Consider the following 17170-nt stretch of genomic DNA (forward strand, 5'->3'; position numbering starts at 1 on the left):
TTGCTGTTGAGTTTAATAAGTTTTTATAGTTCTTGAATACTAGTCCTTTATCTGATACGTCATTTGCAAATATCTTCTCCCATTCTGTAGGTTGTCTTTTAGTTTTGTTGTCCATTTGTTTTGCTGTGCAGAAGCTTTTTATCTTGATGAAGTCCCAGTAATTTATTTTTGCTTTTGTTTCTCTTGCCTTCATGGATGTATCTTGCAAGAAGTTGCTGTGGCCAAGTTCAAAAAGGGTGTTGCCTGTGTTCCTCTTGAGGATTCATGGAATCTTGTCTCACATTTAGATCTTTCATCCATTTTGAGTTTAGCCTTGTGTATGGTGTAAAATAAGGGTCCAGTTTCATTCTTCTGCACGTGAATGTCCAATTTTCCCAGCACCATTTATCGAAGAGTTTGTCCTTTTTCCAGTGGATAGTCTTTCCTGCTTTGTCAATTATTAGTTGACCGTAGAGTTGAAGGTCCACTTCTGGGTTCTCTATTCTGTTCCATTGATCTATGTGTCTGTTTTTGTACCAGTACCACACTGTCTTGAAGACCACAGCTATGTAATACAACATGATATTGGCATTGTGATGTCCTCGGCTCTGGTTTGCTTTTTCAGTATTCCCCTGACTATTTGGGTCTTCTCTGATTCCACACAAAACTTAAGATGCCTTATTCCAACTCTCTGAATAAAGTCAATGGTATTTTGATAGGGATTGCATTGAATGTGTAAATTACCCTCTGTAGCTTTGACATTTTCACAATATTAATTCTTCCAATCTATGAACATGGAATATTTTTCCATCTCTTTGTATTTTACTCAATTTTTTTCAGAAGTGTTATATAGATTTTAGTGTACAGATCCTTTACTTCTTTGGTTAGGTTTATTCCTAGGTATCTTATGCTTTTGGGTGCAATTGTAAATGGGATTGACTCCTTAATTTATCTTTCTTCAGTCTCATTGTTACTATATAGAAATGCCACTGATTTCTGGACATTGTTTTTGTATCGGGCCACACTGCCAAATGGCTGTATGATTTTTACCAATCCTGGGGTGGAGCCTTTTGGGTTTTCTATGTAGAGCATCATGTCCTCTGTGAAGAGGGAGAGTTTGATTTCTTCTTTGCCAATTTGAATGCCTTTTATTTCTTTTTTGTTGCCTGATTGCTGAGGCAAGGACTTCTAGTACTATGTTGAATACTAGTGGTGAGAGTGTACATCTCTGTAATGCTCCTGACCTTAGGGGAAAGGCTCCCAGTGTTTCCCCATTGAGACTGATATTTGCTGTGGACTTTTTGTAGATGGCTTTTAAGATGCTGAGGAATGTTCTTTCTATCCCTACACTGTGAAGAGTTTTGATCAGGAATGTATGCTGTATTTTGTCAAAGTCTTTCTCTGCATATATTAAGAGGATCAAATAGTTCTTGTTTTTTCTCTTGTTGATATGATTTATCACGTTGATTGCTTTATGAGTGTTGAACCAGCCTTGCATCCCGGGGATAAATCATACTTGGTCATTGTGAATAACCTTCTTAATGTACTATTGGATCCTACTGGCTAGTAATTTGTTGAGAATTTTTGCTTCTGTGTTTATCAGAGACATTGGTCTATAATTCTCCTTTTTGGTGGTGGTCTTTGTCTGGTTTTGGAATTAAAGTGATGCGGGCCTCATAAAACGAGTTTGGACGTTTTCTGTCCCTTTCTATCTTTCAGAACAGCTTTAGTAGAATAGGTATTGTTTCTTCTTTAAACATTTGATAGAATTCCCCTGGGAAGCCATCTGGCCCTGGACATTTGCATCTTGGGAGGTTTTTGATGACTGCTACAATTTCCTCTCTGGTTATCAGCCTGTTCAGGTTTTCTATTTTTACCTGTTCCGGTTTAGGTAGTTTGTGGTTTTCCAGAAATGTGCCCATTTTTCTAGATTGCCTAATTTATTAGCGTGTAGCTGCTCATAATGTTTCAAAAATCAATTGTGTTTCCTTGGTATTGGTTGTGATCTCTCCTTTCTCATTCATTTTATTAATTAGAGTCTCTTCTCTCTTCTTTTTAATAAGGCTGGCAATGATTTATCTATCTATCAACTTTTTCAAAGAACCACGTCCTGGTTTTATTGACCTGTTCCACAGTTCTTCTGGTCTCTATTTCTTTGAGTTCTGCTCAAATCTTTATTAACTCTCTTCTGCTTGGCGTAGGTATTATTTGCTGTTCTTTTTCCAGTTCCTTTCGATGCAAGGTTAGCTTGTGTATTTGAGTTTTTTCCAGTTTTTTGAGGGATGTTTGTATTGCGATGTATTTCCCTCTCAGGACTCCTTTTGGTGTATCCCAAAGATTTTGAATGGTTGTATCTTCATGCTCATTAGTTTCCATGAATCTTGTAAATTCTTCTGTAGTTTCCTGGTTGACCCTGTCATCTTTTAGCAGGATGGTCTTTAAGCTCCACGTGTTTGCATTTCTTCCAAATTTCTTCTTGTGATTGAGTACAACTTTCAAAGCATTATGGTCTGAAAATATGCAGGGGACAATTCCTATCTTTTGATATCAGTTGAGACCTGATTTGTGACCCAGTATTTGGTCTATTCTAGGGAAAGTTCCATGTGCACTTGAGAAGATTGTGTATTCAGTTGTGTTTGGATGTAAAGTTCTGTAAATATCTGTGAAATCCATCTGGTCCAGTGTACCATTTAAAGCTCTTGTTTTTTTTGGAGATGTTGTGCTTAGAAGGTCTGTCATTTACAGAAAGTGCCATGTTGACGTCTCCCAGTTTAAGTGTATTTTTATATAAGAATGTCTTAACGTTCGTTATTAATTGATTGATCTCCTTGGCAGCTCCCACATTAGAGGCATAAATATTTATGATTGTTAGGTCCTCTTGTTGAATAGAACATTGAAGTATAATATAGTGTCTCTCTTCAACTCTTACTACAGTCTTTGGGATAAGATTAATTTATCTGACGTGAGGATTGCTACCCCTGCTTTCTTTTGAGAACCATTTGAATGGTAAATGGTTCTCCAACCTTTAATTTTCAGGCTGGAGGTGTCCTTAGGTCTCAAATGAGTCTCTTTTAGACAGCAAATAGATGGGTCTTGCTCTGTTATCCAGTCTGAAACCGTGCGTCTTTTGATGCAATCATTAAGCCTATTCAGGTTCAAAGGTACTATTGAGAGGTATGAATTTATTGTCATTACAATTCCTATTCATTCCCTGTTTTTGTGGATTATTTCTTTGGGCGTCGTCTTTCTTTTATAGAGTCCCCCTTAATATTTCTTGGAGAGCAGGTTTGGTGGTCTCATATTCTTTCAGTTTCTGCCTATCTTGGAAGCTCTTTATCTCTCTTGTTCTGAATGAGAGCTTGCTGGATAAAGTATTCTTGACTGCAGGTTTTTCTCATTTAGGACCCTGAACATATCCTGCCAGCCCCTTCTGGCCTGCCAGGTCTCTGTGGAGAGTTTTGCTGTTAATTCAATATTTCTCCTCATATAAGTTAGGGATTCCATGTCTCTTGCTGCTTTAAGGATTTTCTCGTTATCTTTGGAATTTGCAAGTTTCACTATTAAATGTCTCGTTTTTGAACAGTTTTTATTGATTTTAGGGGGGAATCTCTCTATCTCCTGGACCTGAATGTTTGTTTCCTTCCCCAAATTAGAGAAGTTCTCAACTATTATTTGTTCAAATATGCTTTCTGGTCTTTTGTCCCTTTTGGTGCTTTCTGAAACCCCAATTATATGTAAATTTTTCCTTCTGAGGCTGTTATTTATTTTCCTTAACCTTTCCTCATGGTCTTTCAATTGTTTTTCTCTCTTTTTTTTTAACTTGGAATTATTTATTTATTTATTTATTTATTTATTTATTTATTTATTTTTAATTTATTTTTATTGGTGTTCAATTTACTAACATACAGAATAACCCCCAGTACCCGTCACCCATTCACTCCCACCCCCCGCCCTCCTCTCGTTCTACCACCCCTAGTTCATTTCCCAGAGTTAGCAGTCTTTATGTTCTGTCTCCCTTTCTGATATTTCCCACACATTTCTTCTCCCTTCCCTTATATTCCCTTTCACTATTATTTATATTCTCCAAATGAATGAGAACATATAATGTTTGTCCTTCTCCGATTGACTTACTTCACTCAGCATAATACCCTCCAGTTCCATCCACATTGAAGCAAATGGTGGGTATTTGTCATTTCTAATAGCTGAGTAATATTCCATTGTATACATAAACCATATCTTCTTTATCCATTCATCTTTCGATGGACACCGAGGCTCCTTCCACAGTTTGGCTATTGTGGCCATTGCTGCTATAAACATCGGGGTACATTCCTTCCTTGCCATCAACTTGTCTTCTATGTCACTCACCTGTTCTTCTACCTCATTAACCCTCATCGTTAGGATCTCCAATTTGGATTACATCACTGTATACTTCTCTCTTAAGACTGCCTTTGCTTCATCTGAACTGTAGTGTTTTCCTTTTATTTCATTTCATAAATTTTTAAAATTTCTTCTTTAGTTTCTTGTTTGACCCATTCATTCTTTAGTAGGATGCTTTAACCCGAAAGAATTTTGTCCCTCCTAAATTGCCTCTTGTGATTGAGTTCAAAATTCCAATCATTATAGTCACAATAATTGCAGGGACTAATCCCAATCTTTTGGAATCAGTTGAGACCTGATTTTTGACTGAGCTGTGATTGATTATGGAAAATGATCCATTCACTCAAGAAGAATATGTAGTCTTTTGCCTTAGGAAGGCATGCTCTGAATATGTCTGTAATGTCTGTCTGTTCCAGTGTGTCATTCAAAGCCCTTGTTTCCTTAGTGAAATTCTGCTTTGATGATCTGTGCATTTTTGTGAATGTTGTGTTAAAGATCCCTACTATTACTGTAATATTGTCAAAGTGTTTCTTAATTCTGTTGCTATTTGCTTTATATATTTGGCTGCTCCTCTATTAGAGTCTAATAGTTTGCAGTTGTTAGTTCTTCTTGTTTGATGGACCACTTAATTATGATATATTGTCCTTCCTCATCTCTTATGACAGTCTTCAGTTTAGAATCTAATGTGTCTGATATAAAGATTGCCACCTAAACGTTTTTTTTTTTTTTTTTATGTCCACTACCATGATAGATGGTTCTCTTCCTCCTCGCTTTTGATCTGGAAGTGTCTTTCGGTCTAAATTCTGCTGTTTGTAGATGACATATCAAAGTGTCATTTTTTTTTCTTATTGAACCTATGACTTTTGATTCTAGTATTTAGCCCGTTCATATTTAGAGTGAACATTGAGCGATATGAATCCATTGTCATTGTTTGACCTGTAAAGTCACTATTTCTGAATATTATCTCTGTTCATTTCTGGTTTATGTTAATTTGGGCTCTCTTTTCACTTCCAGGATCCTCTTTAATATTTCTTGGTGGGCTGGTTTAGTGATCACAAATTATTTTTGTTTCTCTTTTCCCTGGTGCTCTTTATCTCTCCTTCTATTCTGAATGACAGACTTGCTGGATATAGTATCCTTGTCTGCATACTGTTTTCATTTAGCACCCTGACTATATTATGCCAGTCGTATCGGGCCTTTCAGGTCTCTGATGATAAGACTCCTGGGAGTCTTATTTTTCTACCCTCATACGTTCAGGACCTCTTGTCCTGAGCTGCTTTCAGAATTTTCTCTTTGTCCCTGAAATTTGCAAGCTTCACTGTTATATGTTGAGGTGTTAGCCTACTTTTGTATTGATTTTGAGGGGGATCTTTTGTTCCTTCTGAATCTGAATGCCTGTCTCCTTCCTCAGATTAGTGGAATTTTCAGCTATAATATGCTAATATGTACATTCTTTCCCACTTTCTCTCTTACTTTTTCCCCTTCTTTAGGGACCCCAATTATGCTAATATTGTGTCCTCTTATGTTATCACTTATCTCTCAAATTTTTCCCTCGTGATCCATAGTTTATCTCTTTTTTTTAACTTCAGTTTTCTTATTCTTATCAATCTGTCTTCTATATCAGAGATCCTCTCTTCTGTCTCATTTTTCTTAGTAATTAGAGCCTCCATTTTTTATTGCATTTCAGGAATAGCCTTTTTAGTTTTGACCTCCTTAGATTTTAGTTCTTTTATTTTTGCCAGAAAGGGACTCTCTAGTGTCTTATATGCTTTTTTCAGCCCAGGTAGTATCTTTGTAATTTTTTTTCTGAATCTAGTTCCAACATGTTGCTTCTATCCCTACTGATTAGGTCCTTGGCAGTGAATACTGCCTTCTACGCTTTTTTGAAGTGAGTTCTTCTGTATTGTCATTCTGACCAGAGAAGAATAGATGAAAGAGAACAAAATACTAAAATGGCAACAATGATTCCAGAGAAACATCCACGAAACAAATCAAGAGAAACAGAAAAATAATTAAAGAAAGAGAGAGAATATAACCAAATGCTGAACAGATGGAGCGCAACACTAGATCCTGGGTGTATTATGGTCTGCTCCTTTGAAGAAACTAAATCCCAAAATTGTAAAGAAAGGCAAACTTATATATAATCAAAACAGTAATTAAATTCAATGATGGGATAAAATAGAACTATAAACTGAAAATTAATAAGATTTTAAAAAGTGTTGATAAAATAAGAAATTATTTGAAAAGCAAACAAAAAGATTAGCATGAAAGAGTGAAGAAACATGAGAAAAACCCTTAAGTTTTATATACTATTTTTCCCTAGTGCTGGAGTTTGGCAGTTCTCTATCATTGGTAATCTCGGACTTAGCAGATGTCCTTGCGGATGTTCTGGGCGATGTGCCTGGGGCAGTGACTCTCAGGTGTCTTTGTCTTGGATTGTATTGCTCTGCCCTTTGCAGGGAGCCAGGCTAAATATACAGCTCCAGATTTCTCTATGTGACTTTTGTTGCCTTAAGGCTTTCTGTAACATAGGGGGTGAGAAGGAAAATCAGAGCTACACCTCCATCTCCAGCCTCACACTGAAAGTTCATGTCCCCTACTCTTCAGTGAGTGCTCAGGGAAAATAAGTCAATCACTGTTATCTCCCTGGTTTCAGTTCACATTCAGTGCTAAACTAGCCTGTGACCCAGTGTACACGATCCCATTTCAAGAATACATGTTTTAAAGACTTCTGTGGCATACAGCAATAATACACCTCCTGGAGAAGTGGGGGCCTCTCAGTGTTTCTGTCACTTTCTGGGCCCCTCCCCAGAGAGCAGTCACCCCACCTTGCTGACGTTCCCTGTTTATAGCCAGACTGAGTTGAATGTTGGCTCTTGGGCTGACTGATTGCAATGAGATATTCCGCCCCAATGCCTGGGAACACTCTGCTGCACTCTGGTACCCCCATTCTTTTTGTGATGCCAGGAATCCTGAGACCATGGTGTGAAACCTTGGATTCCGTCTTTCTTCACCTCCTGACCACCCTTCAGGCAAACTTGTAAAAGTCCCAATTTTGCACTCCACTGCTTACACCATTTTCTGGTACTTGGATAATGGAGGCTTCAATGCCCATGGTTTATCTTCTGATAGACGGCCTCAGATTCATTTTTCTATACACTCTCCATTGCAAAAATGGTTGTTTTTCTATTTGTAGGACTGTAGCAACTTTTTCTCAGATCGCCAGTTGATTTTGCTTTTGTTCGGTATGATTTGTTAGGTATCCAGCTGATTTCTAGAGACGAGAGAAGATGAAGGTACCCTACTCCTCTGCCACGTTAAGTCTCTCCCCATTCTGCAGCATTAAATAGGTGGTCAGAGTAGTCTTCACGGTAGACATCACGTTGGAATAAATACTTGAAGAGGGTGAAGGTGTCAGCCATGTGGATATACACCACAGTAATGTCTTGGAGGGTATGAGGTTAATGAGATGGATCCTAGAGAGTACTAGGTGAGATCAAAGAAGAATTGCTGGGTCTAGATCACATAGAGCTTTGTAGTTTGCATTACATGACTTCCCTTTTGATGAAATGAAGTGGAGCACCATTGGAGAACTTTGATCAGAGAAGAGACGAGACATGACTCACCTTTTTTGTCTGATATTAGTATTTCTGCCTTAGCTTTCCTTTTGCTTCTATTTGCATGGTAAATGTTTTTACGTCCCTTCTATTTCAATCTCTGTATGTCTTTAGGTCTGAAGGGAGTCCAACAATCTAAAATAGTATATAATAATATAAATGTTACATACCAACATGGGTGCTTCTAAATACATAAAACAACTATTTACAAAAAAAGGAAGAAATTGATAGTAATACAATAGTAGGGAATTCTAACCCCTCATTATATCAATAGATCATCCAGACAAAAAAAATCAACAAAAAAGGGTGGCTTGAAGGACACATGTGACCAAATAGACCTACAATTATTTTCAGAACATTATATTCTAATGCAGCAGAAGACAGATTCTTTTCTGGGTCACTGGGACATTCTCTTGAATAGATAGCATATTAGGCTACAAGCAAAAAAGCCTTAAGAAATTAAAAAAAGATTGAAATCATATTATACACCTTTTTTGATCACAGTGGTATAAACTATAAGTACTTACAAGAAGAAACCTAGAAAGAACAGAAATACATGGAGGCTATATAACCCGCTCCTAGATAATGAACAGGTGAAGTAAACAATCAGACAAGAAATAAAAATATACATGGAGACAGATGAAAATGATAAGGGGTTAATAAAAGACGTAAAGAATGTATATAACTCACCACTACAAAGACTAAAAATCTGACTTAAAAATGGTCAGGGAACCCGAATAGACATTTTTCCAAGAACATAAAAATAACAAGTGAACACATCAAAAGATGTTCAACATCATTCATCATCAGGGAAATGCAAATCAAAACCACAATGAGATGTCACCTCATACCTGTCAGAATAGCTAAAATTCAAAAAACAAGAAATAAGGAGTATTGCAAAGACTTGGAATAAAATGAACCCTCATACACTGCTGGTGGGAATGTAACCTGGTGCAGTCACTGTGGAAGCATGATGGAGCTTCCTCAAAAATGAAAAATAGATATGATATGATCCAGTAATTCCACTATTGGATTTTTATGAAAATAATTTTTGCAATGACATGGATGGAGTTTGGGGGTCTAAAACTAAGTGCATAACTCGGATAGAGAAAGACAGATATCATGTGAATTTACTCATATGTAGATTTAAGAAAGAAAACAAATGGAAAAGAAAAAAGGAGACCAAAAAACTCATATTCTTAAATACTGAGAATAAAAAGGTGGTTGCCAAAGGGAAGTTGGCCAGATGGGTGAATAGGGTGAAGGGGATTGAGAGTACACCTCTTATGGTGAGCACTAAGGAATGTATAGAATTGTTCAGACAAAAAAATGTGCATTTTATTGTATGTAATCTACAACTTAAGTAGCTTTCGAAACAAAAATATCTTTTATTTTCATTTCCACTTTCTCTTCTGCTTTAGTTACTGAGTTAATAACTTCCACATACTATAGAAATTATAGAAATTTTAATTACTTGTTTTCAAGTATTTATATTCTATCAGTATCATTAAGATGGATAATAATTATTAAATATACAGTAACATTTTCTAGAATAGAAAATTGGGAGAAGTGAAGAAAGTTGCTTAAATTCACAGAGACATGAATCATGAAGCTAGAATTCAGTCATATTACATGTGTTGGAATGTGCACCTCTGCTCAGAGTTTTGTGTGCTATTAGAAAAGTTTCAATATATAGAGTAAAGCCTTTGGAATTTTAGTCTATACTTCAGTGTGACTTGAAGGAATACTTTCTCCTTAGAACAGAGACACCAGTGGAACAGTTGGTAACAGAAATGAGATGGGTCACTTCAGAGTCTTGGAGGGGAGAAGGACTCTGTGGGAAGAATCTGCCTCTTGACAGCCTTGTCTGTATTACTTGGGACCATGGTTTGCAGTAGTCCAGGAGTGACTGAGCTAAGTAGTTTAAAGAGCATATCCTTTGGGGTTGGGGGGAAAGAACAGAGTTCTTATCCCTCCAGTTTGGGTATTTGTGAACTTCTATGAATTGTCTATATATATCTGGTGGAGGAAGAGGAAATGTTAGTCCATGTGCCCTGCCAAGGAATAGTTTTGGGGTACTAGAGCTGGCTTTAGAGATGTTTCTATCATAGAATGGTGGGACCTTTATATTGTTCTTTATATTCTAGAAAATTCTAACAGTAGATATAAGAAACTTTCTGCTCATAATTACAGACCTTATTAAAGAGTCTAACCCAAGCCTCCAGGAAAGATTGGCTACCTATGGTGTATCTTCTCTCCCCATGGATCCTGCAATGGAAAGTCAAGTAGATGTACTTGAAGTACAGTTTACATGTTGCAAACACACTGCACATGATTCATCTTCAAAATATATCAGATTTGCAAGAGCAAAAACTATGAGCTCTCTATTGGATCTCATCTACTTCTGTACAAGAATTATGGTAAGTTTTCAAGCCAACTATACTATGTTCTTTTTCTCAATCACCATTCAGCACTGGATTACTGGCAGTTGCCATTATGTAATTCTCTAAATCTCTGAGAAGCATGTAGTTCCAGAAGCATTTCTGTCAGTGATGAAAAGATTCTGATGTGTCAGGGTTTTTGCCTTTCACTGTCCTTGATGAGGCACTGTCTCAGGAGCAACTCTTATTGAATGAGGGGTACATTGAAGGGTGTAGAGGTATAGTATCCTACACAGGTGGATTTCTTACTTGCAAGGTTTAAGGCCAGGAAAAGGAAAGGATGTATACTGACCACGGCAATCAGTATTCTTAGAGAGTATTGTTAGCACGATTCTATGGCACTATGATACTCCTTGTTCTGCTATTAATGATGGTAATGTTGGCTGCCCAAACCCACTGACACCTAAGAATTACATTTTCTTTCTGATGTTGGAGTAAGGGATGATCTACAGAGTGGAAAAATGAGAAGAAAGCTAGTGAAATCCTAGGATGAAGCACTCTTTTGTCCTTGGCAAGATTCTTTGCTCAGCCTTGCACTGTGCATTTACATTTAAGTATAAATATAAATGCTGGTCTCTTTTTTTTCTGACTCATCAGAATTTTCCATCCATTTGCTAGTCAGGACATGTACTGGATATGTCCATGGTTTTGTTCTTAACATATTTATGGTTTCTGCCTTATGCTGGCTCCACTCAAGTGGCTGAGGAATGATGATTCTCATGGCAGTGGGAGGTGGAGTGTCCAAGAAGGAGAGGTTGCCATGGAGCACAAAGGCTAGAGGTACTGGTTTCTTTGTTTCTTCTCTCTGCTAAACTGCCTGCCCGCCTAACTTGATTTGCCCAAAATAGAACACTTGTACTTGCCTTATGGGATCGACAAACATTATATGGTCTCATTCATTTGGGGAATATAAGAAATAGTGAAAGGGAATAAAGGGGAAAGGAGAAAAAATGAGTGGGAAATATCAGGGAGGGATACAGAACATGAGAGACTCCTAACTCTGGGAAATGAACTAGGCGTGGTGGATGGGGAGGTGGGCAGGGGGTGGGGGAGACTGGGTGACAGGCACTGATGGGGACACTTGATGGGATGAGCACTAGGTGTTATTCTATATGTTGGCAAATTGAACACCAATAAAAAATGAATTAAAAAAATAAAAAAATGAAAAGAGACAACATTTAAGGATCGTGTGACTTAGTATGCAAACATTCACACACAGACACACAGACACAGACACACACACACACACGCACATTCCCATTGGAAAGTCATTAGCCAGAAGGTTTTCTTTAAAACCTGGAAGGTTTTGCTTCAGAGATGGCATCTGAACTGAGTACAGCGTGCACAGTTAGCAATGCAGAGTGAACGTCTAATCAGAGGAAGGCCTTTATAACTAAGAAATAGTGAAAATTTAGTGAATGAGATGGTGTGGAGTAATATTTTTATGAAGGACAGCAACGTCAGGCATGGCTGGAGCCTACATGCCCAGAGGCATGGGAGGAAATGTGGTGAGGAATATTATAGCACAGCGTTGGAGGGCTTTCAAAGTCCTGGTGAGTATTTCAGGCATTGCATTAGAAAACCGTAACCATTTTATCATATTCATGGTTCATCATATTTTTACTTTTATTTATTTATTTTATTTTTTTTATAAATTTATTTTTATGGTGTTCATTTAGAAACACGGATGGTCCATTTAAAGAATTCTAAGATTGGCCATTTGTAGTACTGATGTTTATGAAATACCAACCAGATTTTGTGGTACATATGAACTGATAATTCTCATAATGCAAATTCATATAGATATCTAACTCAAATTACTGTTTTCCTTCAATAAAAATAGCGTGAGACATTTTATTTAGAATTTAATGAATATTAGACACTATGTGAAAAGAATTATCTTCTGTTTTGGAAATCCAAAATGATTCTATTTTAGGGCAGTAGAAATGCTCTGTATGATATTATAATGATGGATGTATGTCCCTAACATTTGCCCAAATTCATAGAATGTAGCACACAAAGAGTGAACCCTAGGGTTAACTCTGGCCTCTCATTGATGATGGTGTGTTATAGTTGGCTAATCAATTGTGATAAGTCTAGCAGTGTGTAAAACAATTGTGCATCTGTTTTATGGGTAAATGAACAAGGTAGATTAATATCCTTGAAAGTTGATACTAATCATCATAATGGAAAATTGATACTAATTATCCTAATGAAAGCAACGATCGCAATTGCAGGTGCACAGACCTCTATCTCCCATGCTTTGTACATACTGAATTATTTAGCCTGCATAGAAACCCTAAGAAGTAGGTTGCTTTGCTCTTAATGTTTACAGGTGAAGAAAATGAAGCAAAGAGATATCAAGGGACTTGTTACATATCTCACCATAGTGAGCAGTTGGGTGGGGTACAAATCTAGGCTGTGTGGCTTCGGTTTCTAAGCGCTATCACTGTGCTAAACCACCTCCCTGCTCTGCTTTAGAATATCTGCATCTCAGGAAACATAATATAGAATGTCTTTCTTCAGTTAAAGTTATGATTCATCTGTTAACATAATTCTGAATTTTTCACTCCCAAACTATTCTTTAGAAATTTGTAATCTTGTCTCTTTTCTCTTTGTATTCTTCTAATATCAATGATAGTGTGCCTTACATAATGAATGATCTCAACTATATTTATCTTAAAACTCAAACTATTAAGAGCAGTGGAATATTTTTCCCATTTTTTTACAATAACTCCAGATATTTGTGAGTCAATACTCAAAAGAAAAGATTATTGTAGGATTATGACAGAAGTGAGTAGATAGTATAATTTAAAAATGTTTTGGAAGTAGGCTAAATTAAAATGGGCAAATTGGCAGATTGGATTACAGGAAAAGGGAAAAAGCCCCAGACATGAAGAAAAAGTAAAATCATAATAGTGAAAGAAGCAGAGGTTGGCACTTAATCCTTCTTACTCACTATGAGCCAGATCTTTTCTCATTTTCTACCTAGGTACCATGATTATGTTCAACGTGTCTTTCCCAAACTAGTATATAGTGGAACTAGGATTTGAACTCAAGACATCTGAATCTAGCATCTGTGTTCTTGCCCAGGAAATGTAATGTTTTGCTAGATTAATAGCCATCCCAGATAAAATATCAAGACTGCAAAATATAAACTGACAAAAGATGAAAAATTCTCAGATGGGCAATCTTTACATAAAAAATGCAGTAAAACTGGGCAGCCCGGGTGGCTCTGCGGTTTGGCATTGCCTTCAGCCCAGAGCCTGATCCTGGAGACCCAAGATCGAGTCCCACGTTGGGCTCCCTGCATGGAGCCTGTTTCTCCCTCTGCCTACATCTCTGCTTCTGTGTCTCTCATGAATAAATAAGTAAAATCTTTTTAAAAATGCAATAAAACTGTTAAATGTGGTTTATGACAAAAAGGTATATGCACATAATAAAATATAGTTATTTACTATTATCCCAGTGAGGTAATAAGATAATGTCACAAAATAAATTGTGTTTGCATGTTTATCAGCTTTTTGGAATATCATCAACCTTGAAATATTGGCCATACTTGTATATACAAAAGAGATACACAAAAAGAAGTATACTGTTATAATGTTTAAAAGAAAACACATAAAAACCAAAAATAGTCATTTCTGGAGAGTAGGATCATAAAGTCAATAATTTTGAGACTGATTATAAATTTATTCTCTCATTCCTCTGTGTCCTTTGAAGAATTAATGATATGAATTGTTTGACAATAAAATATAGTTAATAAATGAACACAAAATATTGAAGAACCTTTTAATAATTACCAATAGCAATGACAACATCAAGCATTTGGGGCAGCAATATCATGATTGTAAAATTATTCTGAATTGTTTTAAGAATGAAAATTAAAACAACAGGAATATCTCGATTGACAAAGGGTCAAATAAATACCACTTAGAAAAATTTTACAATGTCAGTTATAAATGAACAATTTATCCATGGAAAATATAGTAACATGGGAAGAAGTGTGATAATAATTCCAAGTCAAAATCAGAACACACTTGGCATACAATGATTTCAATGACAAACTATATATGCTATGAACAAGAACTTGAAACAGAAAAATCATAACATGTATATTGAATAATGGAATTTTCTTCAAATGGTATTTTTAGAAATAAGACAATTCAGGGTAAAAAGGACCATATATGTGTAAAAACACTGTTTAGGTTATAGACATCATTAAGATTTTTCTACCACATTGAATCCATATGCAGAGATTCTCGAGGACATCAGTTTAATAGAACAGTAAAGATGGTAAACAGGAAATTTCCTCAATTATGACAAACCTCAAAGTTCTCCAGGCTTTTGTTATCAACGACTATCAGTGAATGTGACATAAAACACAAGAGGTAAAAGACTTGTCAAAGTAGATTTTTGTAAAGGATATTTTATCCAAGATACTGATAAGCTCAGAGATGAAGTCAGAGACCCAAAAATCAGTGAACTCAACTGAGGATATTTTCTTCAGGAGGGTCCTCCAACAGTATGAGTGCTAAATAATATCGGAATAGTGTTTTTCAGATTTCAATGCACATAGATAAAATGCATAATATGTGAACTAGATGTGTATATATGTGATCATAAAAATCTTTTTTCATTTTAGGGAAACTCAAGGTAAAGCAGGGAAACTCTTAGACGTAAATTTTCAAATGAAGGCCAAATTTATTTTTTTTAAGGATTTTATTTATTTATTAATGAGAGAGAGTGAGAGAGCTGCAGAGACACAGGCCTAAGGAGAAGCAGGCTCCATGCAGGGAGCCCGACTTGGGACTTGATCCTGTGTTTCCAGGATCAGGCCCTGGGCTGAAGGTGGCGCTAAACTGCTGAGCCACCAGGGCTGCCTGGAGGCCAAATTTCAAGGCAGTTAAGGCACCTGACCAAGGAAAGTACAAGTTTTGCCATTTTCAATCTTGGTAGGAATCAAAATATTTAAAGGATATTGACTTTTTATTATCCAAATGCAAAGGCTTTGATCCATTTTGGTTAGTTTCTGACTTAATATATAGATCTGGGAGAGGCTTGGACTTCTGCAGATTTACAAAGATTCACAAGGATTAAAGAAATTGGAGGTAACAGAGCAAAAATAAGGAATTCGGAGGTCAGCCCAATGATCTCCCCAAGATGTTACTTCTTTTCTTCTTTTGCAGATTAAGGTCTTATCAAGTTCACCCTACCTATAGATACTACTATGGCGATGAACAGCAGTGTGAATGAATTCATTCTGTTTGGCTTGACACAGGATCCAAGAAAACAGAAAGCAATATTTGGGGTCTTCTTGATGTTTTACCTTGCCACACTGTTGGGAAACTTTCTCATTGTAGTGACTATTAAAAGAAGCAGGACCCTTGGGAGTCCCATGTACTTCTTCCTATTTTACCTGTCCTTTGCTGATGCCTGCTTCTCTACAACCACAGCTCCCAGGTTGATTGTGGATGCCATTTCCCAGCAGAAGACTATTTCCTACAATGAGTGCATGACTCAGGTCTTTTCAGCCCACTTCTTTGGATGCATGGAAATCTTCGTGCTGATCCTGATGGCTTTTGATCGCTATGTAGCCATTTGTAAGCCCTTGCGTTACACAACCATCCTGAACAGGCATGTCTGCAGTGTACTGGTGATTCTGGGTTGGGTGGGATCCTGTATCCACTCTTCAGCACAAATTGTCCTGGCTTTGAGATTGCCTTTCTGTGGTCCCAATGTGATTGATCACTATTTCTGTGACTTGCAGCCCTTGCTGAAACTTGCTTGCATGGACACTTATGTAATAAATTTGCTAGTTGTTTCTAACAGTGGAGCCATATGCACGGTGAGTTTCATAATCCTGCTTATCTCCTATGTTATCATCTTGTACTCTCTGAGAAACTACAGTGCAGAAGGAAAGCGAAAAGCCCTTTCGACCTGCACCTCCCATTTTATTGTGGTTGTCCTATTTTTTGGTCCATGTATATTCATGTATACACGCCCAGCAACCACATTTCCAGTAGACAAGGTGGTGGCAGTGTTTTATACCATTGGGGCACCCTTGCTGAACCCTCTGATCTATACACTGAGGAATGCGGAAGTGAAAAATGCCATGAAAAAGTTATGGTGTAGCAAATTGTGACTTCTGCTGATACAAGATATTCAGGGATCCTAATATATATTTCCTTAACAGGTTGGTTTTCCTTCAGGGACAGGAGAGATAGAATATTTTTCTTTGGGGAATAAAGCCAATTTGTAATTTTTAATCATCCTTTTTGTATATTTTATTGTATTAATATCAGTAAATAGTAATAAATATATAGACTCCTTATTCTGAGAGCATTGCATTAGAATAAGATTACTTGGGGATCCCTGGATGGCTCAGTAGTTTAGTGCCTGCCTTTGGCCAGGGTGTGATCCTGGAGACCTGGGATCGAGTCCCATGTCAGGCTCCCTGCATGGAGCCTACTTCTCTCACTGCCTGTGTCTCTGCCCCACACACCCTCTCTCTGTCTCTCATGAATAAATAAAAAAATTTTTTTTAAAGAATAGGATTACTTAAATCCAAACCACTTTGAAAAACCTATCATAGACCTTACATGAAAGGTTTTGACATCTGGTCATAGTCAGGATGAATATGTGAATAATATTCACATGATAATTTACCTTCCTGGATCAATTTGCTTTCAGAAGAAAAGCACAAACTAGTGAGAGAATGATTGTGTGTGTGAGCACACACCAATTCTTCGTCTA

General features: G+C 36.9%; 1 protein-coding gene across 1 annotated transcript; it reads left to right on the top strand.

Moving 5' to 3' along the window:
* The first annotated feature begins 15620 nt into the window (after positions 1-15620).
* LOC144293266 (olfactory receptor 4C11-like) lies at positions 15621-16651 on the top strand. The gene has a single exon (XM_077864353.1). It carries the CDS (start codon positions 15645-15647, stop codon positions 16557-16559), a length of 915 nt encoding a protein of 304 aa, XP_077720479.1. The 5' UTR covers positions 15621-15644; the 3' UTR covers positions 16560-16651.
* The last annotated feature ends 519 nt before the right edge of the window (positions 16652-17170 follow it).

Source organism: Canis aureus, chromosome 21 (assembly GCF_053574225.1).
Source record: "Canis aureus isolate CA01 chromosome 21, VMU_Caureus_v.1.0, whole genome shotgun sequence".
Classification (NCBI taxonomy): Eukaryota; Metazoa; Chordata; class Mammalia; order Carnivora; family Canidae; genus Canis; species Canis aureus.

Bases quoted from the DNA above. Each gene is read 5' to 3' on its own strand.
- LOC144293266 (XM_077864353.1), top strand. From the start codon at position 15,645: ATGGCGATGAACAGCAGTGTGAATGAATTCATTCTGTTTGGCTTGACA.